This window comes from Rhineura floridana, chromosome 20 (assembly GCF_030035675.1).
Source record: "Rhineura floridana isolate rRhiFlo1 chromosome 20, rRhiFlo1.hap2, whole genome shotgun sequence".
NCBI lineage: Eukaryota > Metazoa > Chordata > Lepidosauria > Squamata > Rhineuridae > Rhineura > Rhineura floridana.
Window position 1 is genome coordinate 19,254,973 of NC_084499.1, and position 20,021 is coordinate 19,274,993.

Here is a 20,021-nt window from a genome sequence, read left to right on the forward strand (position 1 = left end):
GTGAGAAGCCCAGCATTCTTTTAAGCTTCTAGTCCTCAGGATTTACGTTTCCCCCCATTCATTTATCATTTTAGATAGCAACATAGCAAGATGCCTTATACTGAATCAGACCATTGCTCCATCCAGTTCAGTAATGTCTACACTGACTGGCAGATTCTCTCCTAGCCCTACCTGAAGATGCGGTTTACAACAGGCAAACAGATTTTTAAAAATCCAGAAGGCAACACAATACTTTACAATGCAAAACAGATCACTTAAGAGCAGTTACTGACAGCACCAGCAATCAGGGCTTTCCTCCTGCAAACAGCCGCCAAAAAAGGATGCGTCTCAGCTAGCCACCCAAAACGATAAACAGGCAAGGCCACTCTCCAGCAGCGGCACTAACTTCCAAACCAAAGAACATCAGAAGAGCCTGGATGCCGGATCTGGCAGAAGGGGCCCCGCCTAGCCTCCTGTTCTCACAAGGGCCAACCCGATGCCCCACTGCCGGATCTGAGGGCAACAGCGCCCTGTCCACCTGCGATTCCCAGCCCCTGATATCCGTAGGCCACCTGCCTCCGACAGCGGAGGGAGAACATCGCCAAGGTGGCCAGGAACCAGTGATAGCCAACTGACCAACCCTGGAGACTCCTCTGCAGACCAAAGAATTGAAGGACCCGAGGCATCGCCTGGGGCCAATCACCAATGACTTCTTGGCAAGCCCCAAGGCCCAGCAGAATGGAAACGGATGGCCTTCAAGTCGATCCTGACTTATGGATACGGCTTTCATGGTAAGCGGTATTCAGAGGAGGTTTACCATTGCCTTCCTCTGAGGCGGAGAGGCAGTGACTGGCCCAAAGTCACCCAGGGAGCTTCGTGGCTGTGTAGGAATTCGAACCCTGGTCTCCCAGGTTGTAGACCAACGCTCTAACCACTAGGCCACACTGGCTCTCAAGGCCCAGCAAGGAGGCAGTAAATCACCCAAGATCAGCCTCAAACACAGGCTCAGACGCAAAACCAGCTGCCTGGCCAGGACAACCATGATGGACACAGTCTGATCTGGGGAAAGGGCACCGCTCAGCGGGTCAGAGTGCCTGCTTTCCGTGCAGAAGTCCCCAGGCTCAATCTCCAGGAAGGGCTGGGGATGTCTCCACTCAGAACTCTGGAGTGCTGAGCCGCTGCCAGCCAGTGCCGACAACACTAAGCTAGATGGCCCAGTGGTCTGACTCAGTATGAGGCAGGTTCCTGGGTTCCAAATTTTGGCTGGTGATGCCTTCTTTTAAACGTCAGCATGAAGCCTCCGCTTTTTAGGGGAAGAGCCATCGCTCTGTGGGTCCGAGCATCAGGAGGATCCAGGTTCAATCCCCACTGGCAGCTCCAGGGAGGGCTAGGGGAGACCTGCTGCCAATCAGAGCGGACAATCCTGAGCGCCATGGACCACAGGCAGTGCCGGATTTAGGCATAAGCTAAACAAGCTACAGCTTAGGGCCTCACAATCCGCAGGGGCCTCAAAAATTTCAGAATTGTTTTGGGGGGGCTTTTAAAATTTTATGTGTACTGAATATATATGGTGTAATTTTTTAACAAAGGGCCTCCAAGCTTTATATAGTTTAGGGCCTCACCAAGTCTAAATCCGGCACTGGCCACAGGCCCTAGGAAGCTGCCTTCTGCTGAGGTCCACGTAGCTCAGTATGGTCGACACGGGCTGGCAGCGGCTCTCCGGGGTTTCAGGCAGGCCCTACCTGGAGATGCCAGAGGGGGTTGAAGCCAGGACCATCTGCATGCAAGGCAGGCGCTCTGCCGCTGAGCGGAGGCGCTTCCCGAAGGCGCGAGCCTGGACGAGGCACCTCCCTAGTCCCGCTCGGCTTCTGGCGAGCGCAGAGGCCGAGTCCCCGGCGAGCAGGGAGGGCGAGGAGGCGGCGAGCCACGGCTCGGATTCCGGAATGCGGCGGGGAGCGGAGTGGGGAGGCAGGAGGCGGCGCCACGTGGAGCCAGACGGAGGCACAACGGCGACCCGGCTACTCACCGCCCGGAAGGTTCGGCCTGGGGGTACCGAGAGAGCCGGCCGGCCGGCCTGCCTGCAGCGCCGCTCGGTCGCCTTCTTTGGCCGGCGCCGCGCTGGCCTCCGCCTCTTCCTCGGCCCGGGGGCGGGCGCGCTTTAGCCGGAGGGCGCCGCGTCCATCTCCGAGGCGCGCAGGGCGGAGAGATGGAGAAATGGAGCGCGCACAGTCGCGCTCGCCCTCGCTCGCTCCGCATTCGAATCGGCTTGGCTCCGAGGCGAGGCGCCGATTCGAATCCAGGATTCGCTTCCTCGCCTCCCGGAGGCATCGGGCGGCTCCCAAGCTGGCGGAGGTTTGCTGGGAAGCAATCCTGGCTGAGGGCTGGTATCCGGTGCCAGCCCTCCTCTGAGTAGAGCCACTGAATTTAGCAGACGCGACGAACGTAGGTTCATTCGTTTCAATGGGCCTGCTCTGCAGTAGGTTAACTATCCTGAAATGAATGAGCCCAAGTTAGGCGATTGTTAACTTTAATGGGTCTACTCTGAGTAAGGACTCCAGAGATGGCTAACTGCCACCATCTGTGGTCCTTGGCTTGGCAGGGGGCAAGAATCGACACACACACACACCCCAGCACTTCTGGCCCGATTACCCTTCCCTGTCCAGCCCCAGAGTCTTACAGTAGTGGCCCGCCTTTCAAGGCTGCCTTCAGGATTAAATCAAGACAAAAATGCATACGAATGTATTGCTGTTATTTAGAATATAGTTTGTTTAAAAATTCTGGCGTGTGGCATTTTATGTCCATGTCCTTTTTTGAGGCAGTAACTGTGCGCTGCTCCTCTTAGCGAGCCCTGGAAGCACATAGGCAAACAACCCCCCCTAGATTTCAGAAAAAGCACCAGCAGGTTTTAAGGACGGAAAGATCTGTTAATTTCGGTTCTCTCCGTTTCTTATTTTTCCAATCTTAAATTCAGTTCTCCCCATTTCTGCAGCAATTTGCGGGTTTTTTTTTTTTTTAAATCCTCATGAAAATTCTCCAACATTTTAGTGTGAATTCCTCCTAATAAACATATTTTTGTAAGCACTTTCAACCATGGTACTCATTTTTTGCAAGCCATTTCTCGTTATCTAATGCATTTTTGCGCGTTATTTTCACTCATATATTCATTTGTATGCACGCTTTCCCCTCAGATATGCATTTTTGTAAATATTGTTTAGTTGGCAAACTGCATCCCAACATTCTAAAAATGTGAATGTCTAAGGATGGCTGTGTTTTGGTTCTCATTAGGGTAGGAAAATGAAACACGCCTCCCACCCTTCCAGTGTTCAACACAGAAGAAGGAGATTTTTATAAAACATCACTGGACTAAAGACTGCTGGTCATCAAGTCTTTTATTCTGTACATCATTTCCATATCGGGGGGGGGGGAACACATTACAGAGAGAGAGAGAGAGAGAAATCCCCTGATTGGTTTGCCCCCTGCTCCCCTTCACATAAAATACTGTCATGTTATTTCTTTTTTAAAAAGGGAATTAAAAAAACAAAAAACTTAAAAACACGAAGTCCACTTTGCACCCCGAAATCCTGAAAAAAGGAATACACAAACGTTTGAAGGACACAAACCACACATCTTACTTTCTAAAAAAATAGTAATAATAATCTATTATTCATATTGTATCGTAAAGAGGCTGCCAATTTGGCCCAAAGCTTCTTTGGGACAGGGGTGGGGAATCTGTGGTCTATCTGGATATTGTTGGACTCCCATCAGCTCTCAGCCAGCATGCCAACCATCAGGGACGATGGGAGCTGTAGTCCAAAAATATGCAGAGGGGCACAGGCGTTACCCATCTCTGCCTCAGGGTACGTCACAAAAAAACCCCAAAACAACAGGGGAAAAAGGATCCATGCAGACTTCTCTCCGAGGTCGTTTTACAAGCTACAGAATTGGCCCCCTACTTAGGCAACTCTTCAGGTACACCCCAAAAACCAAGCAAACCTGGGCTCTCCCCAGGGCCAACGTGAATGTTGCAAGCTCTTTTTAAAAGGTGGGGTGCCAAAATCCCCACGAATGGATCGGGTTGGGGATGCGGAGACCCACATCTCGCATGAGTGCTCACTGGAAGAAAACACAGGTTCCGGAGTAGCTGCACAATGGGCTCTAGAGCAGTTGCGTACTTGGTTCTAGAAGAGTTACGTAAGGGGTTCTAGAACAAGAGAGGAGGGGATTTGGGGGAAGAAAGCTGTTCCTCATGCACACCTTTCAAAAGGGATACAAAAAGGGAGAAAAGCAAGACTCTTAATGAGGCTCATCATTTCAAGGGGACGCAAGGTAACTACGTGGAGAAAACTGTCTCAGATGCTTATCCAAAAGATTTGGCTGGTATCAAAGGGTGTGTGTGTGTAACACAGAGGACATCTGAGCTGATCTTATGATAGAGATGAAATATTATTTCTGCACACCCTCCTCCTGACCCCACAAGACATCCCGTCTAATTTTTTTTTTTAAATGATACCATTCCAATGATTCAAGGCTTGCAACATTTAAAAGCATTTTAGAGACCAAGTAAAACTATGACTGATCAGCAATGGCTCATCCCCACAGGAGCCGTACACCCTGGCTCTTAAAATGCTGCCAACCCTTCACAGCCATATTGAAGCGCTTGTTTTTTGCAATAGTTTCACACAGACACATGCCAACTGGACCTGAAGCCTTATAAAGTACGAGCACTGCTCTCTTGCGGTATAGCAGCAGAAAACAGAACCAGGCCTGCCGTATGTTTGGGGGCGGGGGAGGGAGCGAGTGCTGTTCCCCCCAGTTCCTTCGTTCTGCAGGAGGGATGGGTGGGTGGAGGAACACAGACGGAGATTGTGTGTGTGTGTGGCGTCTCTAAATGCAGAGCCAACCCCTTCCAAAACCCACCACCTCAACAGATGACCTCCACAACTTCAACCCCAACCTTGCAGTTATCCATTGACAAAGCCCCTAACAGATGAGTTGACACTGGGAAGCGTCTAGCTGACTATGAAGCAAAAGAGCGCATGAGCTTATGTCCTAAAGGGTGCTTGGTGATCCCAGACGGCACGAAATCAAACGACAGAACACTTGAACACACCCAGTGAAATCCTCTCCGCTGGCATTGCGGGTCTGGCTCGTGCGGAGACATCAGCTAACAGCACCGCGGTTTGCGTTTAAGAGGCATGTTCCATGAGGACATATCGTATGCTTCCACACTGTATTGTCCTCCTCACATGGGGGAGATTGGAGGAGATCCTACACACGGGTAATTGGGAAAACGCTGCAATGGACTAGGATTCTTTGCAGGCATGCTCCCGGCGGCTACGCTGGGGAAATGGAATGGGTCAAAATGAAGCATGTGTTGTGCGTATATCCGTGGACACGCAACTTTTAGAGTGGGGGCCTGTAACACGCAGAACGACCTGGGAAAACCAAGCACAGCTGCCAGAAGAAGAGGGCGCATGGCAGTTAAAAGGATTGGCGGCCTGGTGGAAGAACTTGGAAATGTTCTGCAAAGGCCTGTGCCTGGCGCAACCATCGAGAGTTGGGCTACGACGCTGCTGGGTGACAACTCCCGTCGTCACTCAACCATTGGCCTTGCTGGCTGCAGATGCTGATGGGAGCTGGGAGTCCCATCATTTACGGAGAACCACCCATTCCCCACAACTGGTGCAAGAAGAGGCATTCTCCCCTCATGTCTCACGAAGGAATGCCTCTTCTAAGTAGAGGCATTCTTCCATCTCCTGCATGCAGTAAGAAATGCTGCTATTTAGGACCTGGGGTGGGGAACCTGCGGCCCTCCAGATGTTGTGTGAACTCCAACGCCCATCATCCTTGATCGCTGGCCGTGCTAGCTGGTGGGGCGGGATGGGGGTTGGAGCCTGATGGGAGTTGTAATTCAACAACAGCTGGAAGGCCACGGGTCCCCCCCCCCCACTGCTACAGAATAACCAAAATCCATTCTTTTTGTGATGGCATACTGGGAAACCCATTCGAAACAGGCAGGCCAGAGAGTAAGTGGGGGGGGAGCCTTTGGCCCTCCAGATGTTGCGCAGCGACAACTCCCATCAGCCCCTGTGGCAAGGATAGCCAACAGCCAGGGATGCTGGAAGTTGTCCTCCCGCAACATCTGGAGGACCAATGGTTCCCCCACACCTGCTGCGGAATACGGAATTCCACACGCGCTGACATGGCTGTGTGGGCTTTGGAGCCCGACAGCGACGCAAAAGTGCATCTGTTACCTGTAACAGAACCCTCCTTTGCTGCACGAAAGCTTCAGGGATGCCAGAAAGGCCGATTAGCTTAGGCCAGGCTGCTAGGAACATTTTACAGCAAACTACTAGCGAGAGGGAGAGAAATAGCCCAGGGCAAAAAAAAAAGTTTGCTCATAGAAAAGGGTTACTGGCAGAGCTGATTTCCCCTGACGGATTTCCCTCTAGAGCTTTTCCGCAACACCCCTTCGGATTTTTCAATCAGCTGATGGGAGGACAAGAGCCAAGGACCCCAAGCTTCCGTGCTTACCAGAAGCTGCAGAAAAAGAGCCGGCTTTTCACATCTTTGATTAAAACTTCCTCTTTCCACCAGCAAGAGCCGCACACTGATGCTTCCAGCCTCTGGTCATCATCGACAGGTCCTGAAGGGCTCTACAACAGTCTGTGCAGAGCCCGAGAAGCTCTTGCCTTGGGAAGCGGCCTTCCCATACACCGAGGTGGTTCTGGGGGATGGGGTGGGAGGGGGCACCCCACTGGCCCCGGAGGCCGACAGCAGGCAGTGAGGGTTTTGCCTGCAACATAAGGCTGCTCTAAGAAGGAAGAGGGAATTTGCCTTTCTTTCGGAAAGTTTCCGACACGTCTCCTTGAAGACTGGAGAAGTTAACTGGGTGCATTTTGGGGAGGGGGGCACCTCTGGATAAGCAGCAATCCCTGAAGCGGGGGGGGGGGAAGACACGTACTGATGCTCCTGGGTTTGCCTGCCTGCCATTGAAGAAGCCTCGCGCATGCTTAAGAAGAAAGCCCCGCAGGATGAGGGACCTCCGGATCCCACAACGGGTCATCAGATGCCCCCACGCCTGTGTGGATCCTTCTCCGCAAGAAGCTGCCCCACGCTTCCAAAAGGAAGGCTCCAGCTTCCCTTTTCAATTAGCATTTCTTTCCGAGGGGTCCGTTCCTGCTCACAGGTGGACATGCTCCCTTTTTTTGCTCCTTCGCCTTGCCAGCGCACTGGCTGGCACTTCCTTTGCAACTCAAATCCTACACGCTGTCCTCAAACGAGGCATCCAGGGAGGGTGGGAGAGAAGGGGGTGTTTTCGTGGGGGGGAGTTAATGTGGTCTCCATGAAGTGCGGACAGACAGAATTTCTGTGGTGGGCCCTAGGCCTCGTTGCATCCTACAGTTAGGAGTCACAGCTTGAGGGTTGTTTTCTCAACAGGAAGAGGCTGTACTGCTTCATGAACACCCCGTTTCACACATGAGAGACCAACCGCAGGGCTTCTTTCTGAAAGCACCCCAAGATACTGCAGAAGCCAGGAATGCAAAAGCTTCACTGATCCACCAGCTAGGAAACGCCGGGAGCAGATACTTATGGACTTCTCTTGAGAAACGGTGCTTTATTTGAATGTGGGTTTTTTTTGGAGGGGGTGGGAAGAGTAGAAACATGACCTCACCACTTTTCAGCCAAGGGGGAGGGGAAGGAAAAATAACTCAACGTTGATCCCCAAACCATTGCACACATTCAGAAACCCTTCAAGCAATGCCCAGAGTTAAAACGGGACCACGGTTTTGGTCCACGTTAACAGGAGGAGGGGGTAGGGAAGACTACTACATCTCTTCCTGTCTGGTAGACCCTTGGTCTCAAAAAAAACCCTTTCCATTCCTATCTGGGAGCAGAATTCCTCTTTGCTCCCAGTCCAAAGGAAAGTGGGTGCAGGAGGAAAAGATGCCTGACCACCCCCCAAAAAAGATCTCCACACTCCGTCCACACCATATTGTTAAATCTTCCGGCACGCGGGGGGGGGGTTACACAGCAGGTTTCTGTGTGTCAGAAGGCATCATATAAAATATAGATAAGATATACACATATAGTTTTACATACACAAACTCTTGTTGCTTTTTTTTTCACATTTGGAAGCCATGTCTTAAGGAGCCCAAGTGCGAAAAACAGGGGGGTAGGAGGGGTTCCCCCTCCGAGTCAAGTTTCCAAAGGAAGGGGGAATTTAAAAAAAAGAAGTCAGAAGATTAAAAAAGATATATATATATATTTATGCCACCACCATACCCCCTCCCCCCCTGCAAAAAAAAAAAGCATTTCCTTGCAGGCACCAGAAGAGCCCCAAATCCTTACGACAGAAGAGTAAGAAGGGTTTTGATTTTCTCATGCGCGCTCCATTTTTTTTTGCACGCCGTATTTTCGTCCCCCAGCCCCTGCCCTGTAACTCCGCAGTTCCCATTTCAGGAAGCTCAGCTTGCTCCCCTTCCGGCAAAGGAAGGAAAGGATCAATAAATTAGAGTTTATCTGAAAGCGCTGCCTTGTCCTCAGGGGTGGGGTGGGGGGTGAGGGGAGAAAGGACAGCCTCCCGTCACGCAGAGCTCTCTCGTTCGCCTCGGAGCTCCGCCGAACCATTTACCACCTTCTTGACCTTCTTCATGCCCTCTGTGACGCCCGAGGTCGTCACCCTGCAAGAGGAAGACAGAGAAACCTTCTCAGGAACGAGGTGAAGCTTCACCCATTGCTGGGCGTGTGGGAGCCTTAGAATCATAGAATAGTAGAGTTGGAAGGGGCCTATAAAGCCATCAAGTCCAACCCCCAACTTAACTTTAAGTCCAACTTAAAAGGGAGTAATCACATAGATGTACCTAAGTGAGGAGCTGCTTTGAATGAGGCAGGCAAGAGCTGGCAGCTTTATAGGGCCAGGGGACATCCCATTGGCCCTTTGAGTCACCTGACCTTTCCCAGTAGCTGCAATACTGCTCCCTGGTGGTGGCAGTGTCAGCAACAATCAAGCACAGCAGCTCCCTCTGGTGGTGCAGAGAATAAGGGCAGCCAGAGAGGAGCATTGCAAACAAGTGACAGCTCCTATAAAGTTAAAACTCAGGTTTGCTTAATGCTCAGGTAAAGACTGAACCTTCAGTTTGCTTGTTCCCAAATATTAACTTGCTTGTCCCCAGTGCCATCAGTCTCCATCTAAGCAAAACTGAACAGTGGGTTGGGCTCCCACCAAGCACACAATCATTGCGAAGGCTAGCTGATTCTTCTTTTTAATTGCTCATTAAAGGGTTTGAAAAACATCTGGCTATGAGACATGTTAATGATCTTTAGAGTAATGGCACTGGGTGGGAACAGAATTGTTTTTCAGGATCTAGGGTCTAGTTTACACACACACACACACACACACACACACACACACACAAATACAAAAGCACTGAACGTCCTAAGCTGCAACGCTCCATTTGCGGCTGGTTCAGCATTCTTGAAATAATATTCTAACAGGTCAGCAGTACCAGAGGTTTAGATTTAAAGTGTCTGCAAGACAGCCGTGCTGGTCAGATGTCTAGAAGGATCACCCTCGTCAGCGGGCGTAAACCCAGCAAACAGACCTTTGCTCCCACTGACAAGAGACAAAAGACCAGAGCTCAACAGCATTTTGCGTGGCACGACCCCAACATCCTTTGGGGGAAGGGAGGACGACTCCAGTCGGTAGGCTGCCTTCTACACACACTCTCACACACTCTATCCTTCATCCAGAAAGCAAGAAGCATGATCGGACGTCATATCCCAGCCAGGCAAAAATGCTAAAGGGAGGGGGCAAAGCAAGAGCTCCGAGGGTGAGACAAAAAGATCGGGGGGAGGGGGGAGAGAGACAATGACATCATCTGGCCACTGCACATGAAATTCCTCCCCCCTGATCTAGCAGGTTCGTCACAGCTGCCTGTTGAAGGTTTTCAACGGAGACCTTGCAGGAGCAAGGAGGGGTGGAGGGTGCCTATGGCGCCTCGGGCACCAGAACTCCAGGCCCGCTCACAGGACATCCATCTCCCATAAACGAAGAACTGCCGTCTGGTCTTTTCCAACCGTGATGCGGAGAAAGGGGAAAGGCCGTAGCGCAGGGGCAGACCATCTGCGTTGCATGCAGAAGATCCCTGGTTCAATCTACCCCAGGTAGGGGCTTCTGACTCAACACACTTTTGGCCCGAGCCCTCTTTGCTGCTCCTGTTAACAGGCAGGGTTTTCTTGTATATTGCAGCGGAGTGCAGAAATAACTGGTCTGTTAAGGCTGGTAGTTGAAAGAATAAAGAAGCGTAAGGTTTACGACTGCAAACAAGGGGAAAAAATCATACATGCTGAAGCAGCCATGTGGCTTCCACTCAGGCAGCCATCACTAACTCACTCAGAACAAAGGCAGGAAAGAGAAGGGAGGAAGGGGAGGAGCAAAGCCTGCAAAAATAGCAAACACTTTAGAGGAGGAACCAACAGAGGGAAGAATAGATTGCCTGTTTATCATGCCCCACCCACCACCAATGGCTTGGGTCACTTGTAACATGCATTAATCCCTTACTCCAAAGAAGCCCAACATTCCAAATAACAACAACAACAAGAAAAGCAGCAGCAGCTGCAGCCCCTTACACAGATTCCATATCCAAGCTGTCGTCATCCTCCTGAGAGAGCTGTAAGTAGGGGTTGTCAGAGGCCGGTCGGAACTTGTACCCAGTGAGGACAAAGAACACCAAGGTGGCCATTTCATCCATCAGCTGCAACCAAGAATGGGAGACCTGGAAAAGGATGTTCTTGACCGAGACTTCAACACCCCCACCCCAAATGTGGTTCTTCCTCATTTCCTGTTCGTTAGTCAAACACCGCTGAAGCTTTGGCTGTGTACGATCCTACGAAGGGGCCTTATCCCAAGTAAGATCATTGCTCCAGCTAGCCTAGCTGTCTGAAAAGCCCATCAGTTTCAACAGGCCTTCTCCGAGGAGGATTAACCTTGGATGCTACACCCACAAAAAAAAGATGTTTCAGTTGTAACGTAATTTGTCTATCTGCTACATATTTTGGAAAGAGCTTTGTCTGTTCGCTGTGTCTTTGGCCACCTCTTAAGACAGCACAGCCAAATTTGGCAGGATGGCTCCTGGATCAAGGAGCAGGTTTCAGTCTATGTTTGGATACAACTGGGTGCCATTTTGAATCAAGATGGTAGACTGAGCCTTTCCAAACTACACTGATTTTAACAGACTGAAAAACTGTGATGATTTTTCTGGTTTCTCAGAATTCTCAAAAAGCGGAGCACAAGGTTGCTAATCTCACATAAAAGATTTTAGAATATTTCAGGGGTTCCCAAACTGGGGTCCGCGAGCTTCATTCAGGCGGTCCACGGCATGTCCACGTTAAATATTGTTATTCAGTTTAAACTGCATTTTTATTGCCTCTTTTATTTCTTATGCAGTATTTTGTTGCATTGCCATTTGCGCTCCACAGAACACAGATTGCAGTACAATAAAATGCAGTCTCAGAAATAAAGGAAAACAATAAAAATGCAATTAAAAATTATACAGCACGTTACAATTGCAAAAAGAGGCCAAAGAAACCATTAAGTGCTCCACCAAGACAATCAGCAGTTTTCAAGCAGCCCACAGGAAAAAAAGTTTAGGAGCCACTGCACTGTTGGTGTATGGGTGGTTGGGGTTTTCTTCCCTCTTTCATTCAAAGGGCTTGCTACTGGTTTTTCCTTTCTCCGCCCTCTTTCCTGGACCCCTTCCTGTGTTCCTGATTAAGGCCTGAAGGGCATTTCTTGCACACGTGCATGTTCCGCGATCAATAAAGCAATTACTTTTCATCCTTGTGTCTATAACACCCTGCAGGGGGAAATTAGGAGAGGGGAACCTTTCAAGAAGAAGAAAAAAATGCCAAGCTTCAAATATTGGCAACAGCCATCAGAGCTTAAGAACTGCAGGTTTCCATGATAGATTTATGTAATTTTTTTTTTTTAAGCATTTTTGTTACAGCTTTTAAGACGAGCACACATGCGCAGTGGATGCCTGTACCTGGTAAAGCCACTTCAACTGGAACGGAACAGCGATCTTGATGAGGATGGCAATGATCCGTGTGAAGTAAATATAGCACACGATCTGCGGGCAGAGAGGGGGGACCGGAGTTAAGAGCCAGAACAATGAAGACAGATCCTTCAGGATTCTCATGCTGCCGAGAAATTATGACCTCGCCAGCGATAAGTCGGCTGGGGGACGCCTAGCGAGCCTCATGAAGGTGTAATCCGGGGGGAGGACAGAGTTTTATTTCCAACCGACAACTATGAGTCACAGTGAATCAACCTATTACTAAAGCTGCCAGGTCTATTTGCATTTAAGGGCCAAGCAGTTCCAGGGAAGCCAATTACCTAAAACCTCAAAATAGTGGCTGCCCGATAGGGATAGTTCTATCTGAAAGACAAGGTATCTGTCACCAGTTGTAATTTAAGCAACCCTTCCTTCGGAAAGCTCAAAGCAGCTTATAGGAGGGTACAGAAGCAGCCCCCCATCTGGGCAGTGACCAAGGTGTGGGTCCCACAGCATAGGCCGCAGGGGTGTAGTCATGCAGGGTCTCAGGGGGTCTTAGACCCTTTACTTTTTTGGGAGCAGAGTCCCAATGTCTCCAGAATCCTACAAGCCAATTAGCATGAAAGTGCCTTCACTGCCCAGATGGAGGATGTTCATCCTGTTCTTGATGGGGTTACACTCCCCTTGAAGGAACAGGTTCGTAGCTTGGGAGTTCTTTTCGATCCTTCTTTGTCTCTCGAGGCCCAGGTGGCCTCGGTGGCACGGAACGCTTTCTACCATCTTCGATTGGTAGCCCAGCTACGTCCCTATCTGAACAGTGATGACCTCGCCTCAGTTGTTCACGCTCTGGTAACTTCTAGGTTGGACTACTGCAATGCGCTCTACGTTGGGCTGCCCTTGAAGATAGTTCGGAAACTACAGTTAGTCCAGAATGCAGCGGCCAGACTATTGATGCGGATCAGACGGTCCGCTCATATAACACCTGTTCTGGCCCGTCTGCACTGGCTTCCTATTTGTTTCCGGGCTAAATTCAAAGTGCTGGTTTTGACCTATAAAGCCCTACACGGCATGGGACCGCAATACCTGGTGGAACGCCTCTCCCAATATGAAACTACCCGTACACTGCGCTCGACATCTAAGGCCCTCCTCCGAGTGCCATCACATCGAGAAGCTCGGAGGGCGGTGACTAGATCCAGGGCCTTTTCAGTGGTGGCCCCCGAATTGTGGAATAGTCTGCCCGATGAGGTATGCCTGGCGCCGACGCTGCTATCTTTTCGGTGCCAGGTGAAAACCTTTTTATACTCCCAGGCATTTTAAAAAATTTTAAATATTCTATTTTAAAAAAATTGTTTTATAGTGTATTTTAAAACAGTATTTCATTACTGGTATATTCTGATGTTGTTTGGTTTTTGTTCTTTGTTTGTTTTGCTTTTTGATTTTCTTATATTTGTTCTATTCATATATTTTCTTGTTTATCCTCTATGTACACCGCCCAGAGAGCCTTTTTGGCTTAGGGCGGTATATAAATTAAATTAAATAAATAAATAAATAAAATGAAAGGGGAGTGTGTTAGCCACTAAGAAGAATCTTCTAATATGGTTCCTTGTCCTTTCTTGCAGATTGGAGCCAATCAGAGTGAAAGGAGAGGAATCAAACACTGAGAGGATTCTTCTCAGTAGCTAACACTCTTCTTCCACACTTATTGATTCCTAGGCATTATCAAGGATCTCATTCTCAACCCCACAGCAAAAAAAAAAAAAGGGAAGGGGGCATGGCTGTGATTAACATGAAGGGACACTGCACTTCTGAATTTGTCACTGCACTACTGATAAGCCGTTCTCTGGGTCTGCTGTGGCAGTCTGTACTTTGTCCATAGGTCAGTGGCAAAGCACCTGCTTTGCATGCAGAAGGTCCCAGGTTTAATCCCCCAAGGCATCCCCATTTATTTTATTTATTTCTCACACTGATACCCCCGCCTCTCTTTCATCATAGAAACCCAAGGCGGCATACATGTGGTTCTCAGGCGGTCTCCCATCCAGGCACTGACCAGACCTAGACCTGCTTAGCTCCAGCAAGGTGGCGGCCTCCTGTGCTGTCAGACCATAGCCTGGGAAGCGGCAAAAGCTCCCTGCCCGAAAACTGGAGAGCTGCTGCCAGCCAGAGTTGACAATACAGAGTTAGTACATAGGGATATGCCTTACATTGAGCCAGACCGCTGGTCCGCCTGGTTCAGTACTGTCTACACTGCCTGGCAGTGGCTCTCCAAGGATTCAGACTGGGTTCTCTCCCAGACGTACCTGGAGATGCTGTTGGGGACTGAAGCTGGGGCCTTCTACATGCAAAGCAGATGCTCTGCTTGCTGAGCTACGGACTCTGAACACAGCAACTTCCTTGATCTGGAAGCCAGGTTGAAGAAGAGCAGAACAGAAGGTTGCTTGGGAGATTACCAATCGTGGTGTCTAGGAGGCTGCCCCCAACTCTCCGCCTCATCTATCAAGTGGCTGCTGGTCAGAAGCAGGCCACTTGACAGTGCCAAAGCGTGTGCCCACCACCACCGAGGCCCCGCTCAGAGCCATGCATGCCAGACTCCTTACCATGACATAGTAATGTCTGAACAGCTTCAGCTTTGCTAGGTTAATGGCAGCTGTAGAAAAAGCACACGGGACAGGAGATTAGAGATGGAAGATGCCGACGCGCAAAGCAACAACGGGTTGGCTGCAAAGGGAGAAAACTGTAGTGTTTATGCACATAGTTATTACACACAGCAACACCACTTGTTAGTCACTTATTGTCCCAAAGCCTCCAAGAGACTTAACACGAATTCACAAATGTCCTCACCGGCGAGGTGTGTCTGTCTGCATCATCAGTGACTTTTTGGGAGGAATTTGAACACGCTGCTCTTTAGCCAGGCATTTGATGGCTGAAGGAGACTGTTCCTGGCATTCTGGAGACTGATAGATGGAAGAATGTTTGCTCCGCAACTGTTTTCAGAATGCTTTTCATTGTTGTTAAAATGTTTTGTAAATGTGCTTGCCGCCCTGGGCGTTTATTTAATAAATAAATAAACGAAATAATGTTAAAACGTAAGCACACTATACCACCAGAAGAACTGACACAGAACACCTACAATTCAGTGTGTGTGTGTGTGTGTGTGTGTGTGTGGAAAGATCAGAGTTTTCGCAAGGCTGCAATGCAATGCCAATGACTGCACAAAAGGAAGAGCCTCACCCACTTCTCTGCCTCTTTTTGCATCTGTGGAATTAAAACAACCAGGATGCAGAGGATTCTGTGTATCTGAAAATATGCTTTCTGCCTGTGTCCGAGTGCAAAACCTGCAGGTTGTGGGAAAGCAACTTGACAGAACAGTTAGCTAAGCAAAAATGTCTTTGTATTGTCTTGCATGTCCTTGAAGGCCACATTCACACCACACATTTATTCCGCTAGTATTCCACTTTAAACAGTCATGGTTTCTTCCCCCAAAGAATTCTGGGGAGTGTAGATTGTGAAGAGTGCCGAGAGTTGTTACGAGACCCCTTATTCTCTCACACAGCTGCAATTCTCAGACTTCCGGGGGAAGAAGGATTGTTAAATCCCTCTGAGAATTGTAGCTCTGTGAGGGGAAACTGCACTTCCCAGAATTCTTTGGGGGAAGCCATGACTGTTGAAAGTGGAATAGTGGAATAAATGTATAGTGTGAATGTGACCCTAGTGTCTTGTTTACAACAGTATAATCAGCTTGAAAGCATTACACCCCTATTTAGCAAGTACTCCCTAACAACTGCCTTAGAAACTTATAGGTAATCAGGATGCTTTGAACTGAAGGAATTTCTTGTGTATTATGCATGCTCGAAATGTGAGTGTTCTCTCAAAGCCTTTCCTCTTTGAAACAACATAAAGGCCTGAGCAACCGTTTAGGGAATCAGAGTCGGTTGCCACTTTCTGTTTGGCTCTCCAGAGCTGTGTGCTTTAAATAAACTTGCAATCTGTTTCAGTTCAAATTGCCTCCAAATGAATTCCTCCACACATCCGGCCCCCTCCACCACTGGTATGCGGCCCCCAGAGGCTTGCCCATAAGGGAGTGCAGCCCTCAGGATGAAGAAGGTTGCCCACTCCTGCACTACAAGCACACGCCGCCACCCCAATCGAAAGGGCAAGGAGCAGGGGCGCTGGAAATCCCGGTCCACCGGGCTTGTGTTAGAGAGTTGTGTCTTGCCGGAGACTCAGAGCTACGCTGGTTTCAAGGGCAAAGTTGGGAGGAAGGAGCCCACAGAGTGCATTGACGGAAGACAAGCCGGCTGCAGCGCTGGTGTCTTAAGGGGAAAAACAGAACCGGAGAATCCCATGCTGCATCTTGAAGGAGAGACTGAAGGTTGAGAAAGCAGCAATGTTTTGAGAAAAGGAGGACAGACTCCTCTCTCTCTCTCTGCCACGATGAATGCAGCTTCTCAAATGAGGACACAGGACAGGCCCACATGTTACGTTTGCTGGGGGGGGGGGAGGACCGGCACCCTTGAAGCTCGATCCCCACCTCCGCTCCAGTTGCATTGTTTACAGCAGTGGATAGCAGCTTTCCAAAATGCAGGAACCACCTTTACCTGTCACCTGTTGGGGAAGGGCTGCAGGGGAGCGGGCAGAGCATCTGTTCTGCATGCCGAAGGTCCCGGGTTCAATCCCCCAATGGCATCTCCAGGAAGAGCTGGGGAATGTCCCCTGCCTGAAACCACGGAGAGCTGCTGCCAGTCAGTGTAGACAATACTGAGCGAGGTGGACCGGTGGACCAACTCAACAGAAGGCAGCTCCCCATGTCCCTAGGCGAGAGGCATGTGCTTCAGGATACGTGCCACCCAGGCAGAGGCGCTCAAGGGGGTGTGGCCTGGACTGGCGAGTCCAGAGAACCAGACAGAGAGGCCTGGGGATCTGCATTTGGCCCCCATAAGCGTGGCGCCACACTTGGCTTCCCAGTCTCACAGATCCATCCCACTCGACAACCAGCAGCCCCTCTTCCGCCTCAACCCTCTTGGCCCCTTGGTCTGCTTCGCACCACCGCCAGTACAAGATCCAACCCTCCCCCCGCCTGTGGCTTCTCCCAAGAGTCTTCGCCAACGCTTTTGTATACAAGCGTCCCTTTACATTTTTACACTGGGTCCCAGGCTACGGTCTGAAGGCACATGAGGGCAGCTCCCTGCTAAGCAGGGTCAGGTCTGGTCAGTGCCTGGATGGGAGACCGCCTGGGAACCGTATGGAACCCACCTTGGGTTTCATGAAAAAGGCGGGGTATAAATGTAATAAATAATACATTTCCCCCCCACTAGTGTTGTTTTGATTAGGATGGCAATAATATTTGGGCCACAAGGAACTCTCCCTTTGGGCCAAAGTGGAGCATTTCCCAGGAAAAAGGATAATGATGATCATGATTATTGTTGGTGGTGCCATTACTCTAATCAATTACCCACCTTTCACCCTAAGGTCCCAGGACAGGTATACATTAAAAGCTGTTTGCATTAAAATTACCATCCCAAAAGCAGGGTGGGCCCTAAAAAAATGCACATCTCAGGTGTCAAAGGGGAAAGGGGTGGATCTTCAACCGTCGCCAAGCACTGTACAGCGAAGGTGCCAGGTGCACCTCTGTGGGGAGGGAGTTCTGCAACTCCGGGGCTGCCCAGAGAATGCCCTGGCCACCACTATCCCCTGAATGTCTGAGGGTGGCAGGACTACCAAGAGGGTCCCCTCTGCTGATCTTACCACCTGAGAGGGTCTGCAGGGAAGGTGGTGGTCTCTCAGATCTGTGGGGCCTAAGTTGTCTAGGGCTTTAAACAATAAACATGAGCACCTTGAAGTGGGACCGGAAACGAACGGGCAACCAATTAGTTTCGATGCACGTAAAAGCACATTATAAAATGAGAGCTCAGCCAAGTCATCAGTGGGGTTTGCCACACAATGCACACAAGGAGAGCCTTGCTGGATGGCACCAAGACCCAATTCCATGCCCACCACCCTGTTTCCTGGAGTGGCTGCTCAGATGCCTCTGGGAAGGGTGCAACCACAACAGCTTTCCAAACGGTATTCAGATATACTGCCTCTGAACAGGGAGGCCCCGTCTAGCCATCACAGCCAATGTAGGCCAGGGGCGAGGAGCCTGCAGGGGGAGGGGGGGAATGAGGCCCTCCAGGCCTCTCTACTTAGCCCTCAGAACTCTCCCCAAGCCACACCCCTCACTGGCCCCGCTTTGCATCCTCCTGGAGTGTTTTTGCCTGGCTGGGATGTGCCCTCGAACTCGGATCATGAGTCTGGTTTGTCTGGATGGAGGAGGAGGAGGAGAAGGAGGGGCGAGCGTGTGAAGAAAGTAGCCTACTGTACAAAGGTAAAATTCCCATGTGTTGCTCCGCCCCTTTTTGCTTCTGGCCCCGCCCATCGCTGACATGCAGCCCAAAGGCCCATCTAGCCCACCATAACTGGTCTCACAACCGCCAACCGGATGCCCCCAAACAGCCACTCTCCCCTTCCACGATTCCCAGAAAGTGTCATTCACTGGCATACGACCTCCGACAGCGGAGCGAGGCCACAGTCATTGTGGCTAGTAGCCACCGACAGCCCCATCCTCCATCGGTTTGTCCGATCCTCTTTTAAAGCTGCCCGAGCTCACTTTGCTCTGTGTCAAAAGAAGAAGAAAATCCCACCAGGAGCAGAAAAGGGCTTGTTCCACACCAGTTATTTTCCAGCTCGTAATTTGAGGCAGCCGTTACTTGCAGTCGTAAGAAGCAATCCCGTTCCCATGACAGATCCTCGCACGCGTCGATCTGCAGGAAGGCGAGGGAGCCCGGAGCCAGAGCGCTTGCCAACTGGAAAGGCTGCGGAGAGATTTCCCCCCTGAACGCGGCCCTGCTCTCGATGTGAACGGGAACAGCAATCCGTGGCAGACGGAAGCGGCCGTCACACTCTGGTGGAGATGCCGGCCCAGGCAAGTGGCGCGGGAATGAGGAGCGCAGCCTCCTCTTGATTTCCCGACCTTGGAGAGGGCAAAAGGGGGGCTACAGAGGCATTAGCCGCCGTGGCTGAACATGCACCAGCAAACCATTTGCTCTCTTGAGCGGCTGAGAACTCCCATGCAGAACTATCCTGAAAGGGGCTAATCACACTGCATGGGGCTTGCCTGGCCCTGAACAGGAACAGAGCTCTCTCTTCCTCTTGCGGACTCCCAAGGAGACAAAGAAGCCTTTACCCACAAGGAGAGGGAGGGGGGAATCGTTTCCAGCCCAAGGGCCACATTCCCTTCTGGCAGCCTTCCGGGGGGCCACATAACAGTGGAAGGCTGGGCCGGAGGCAAAAGCGGAGGGAGCGACAAATGTAAATTTTATCTTTGTAGAGTAGGCTAGTTTCGGCACACACTCACCTCTCTGTCCCAAATCCAGGCATTGTGAGGAATTAATCTGACCACTCGCCATTGGGGATGCCTACAGCAACCAGCGGCACTAGTGAGGCTTGCTGGAACCCCCCAACAAGCCGTCAGAGGGGGCTGGATCTGCTTACTTGAATGCACCCTGCCCATCCTAGGAAAAGCACATTTCATTTACTTCCCATCTTTCCTCCAAGGAGCTCAAGGTGGCATAACATGGCTCTCTCCCCCCTCCCCATTTTATCCTCCCAGCAACCCAGCAAGGTAGGCCAGGAGAGGAAGGAGGGGCAGACAAACACTGGCCCAAGGTCACACCCAGTGAGCTTCATGGACAGGTGTGGGGATTTGAAACCTGGACCTCCCAGGTCCTAGTCCAGCGCTGCAACCACTATACCGCACTAGTCCTAAAGCCTACTCTTTATCTCCCCCAGCCCCTCCGACGTAATTTATGATTCTGTTTTAAACGGCTTTTAACGCTGCATTTTGGATGGTTGTGATTCACCCTGGGACCTCAGGGTGAGGAGCAGGTAATCAATAACAATGATGCCACTTTATCTGCTGTATTGGCATTTAGCAAAAAACTCCAAATGGAG

At 50.5% G+C, this 20,021-nt stretch overlaps 1 protein-coding gene across 1 annotated transcript in view; it reads right to left on the minus strand.

Moving 5' to 3' along the window:
• Positions 1-6,724: 6,724 nt before the first annotated feature.
• The window catches only part of GPR107 (G protein-coupled receptor 107), a 44,690-nt gene continuing 31,393 nt past the window's right edge, over positions 6,725-20,021 (minus strand). The window contains exons 15-18 of the mRNA XM_061604123.1: positions 14,630-14,679; positions 12,027-12,110; positions 10,612-10,736; positions 6,725-8,663 (exon numbers count right to left, since the gene is read on the minus strand). Of these exons, the coding sequence (XP_061460107.1) occupies positions 8,567-8,663; positions 10,612-10,736; positions 12,027-12,110; positions 14,630-14,679 (356 nt within the window). The 3' untranslated portion in view covers positions 6,725-8,566. The remainder of the gene's footprint in view (positions 8,664-10,611; positions 10,737-12,026; positions 12,111-14,629; positions 14,680-20,021) is intronic.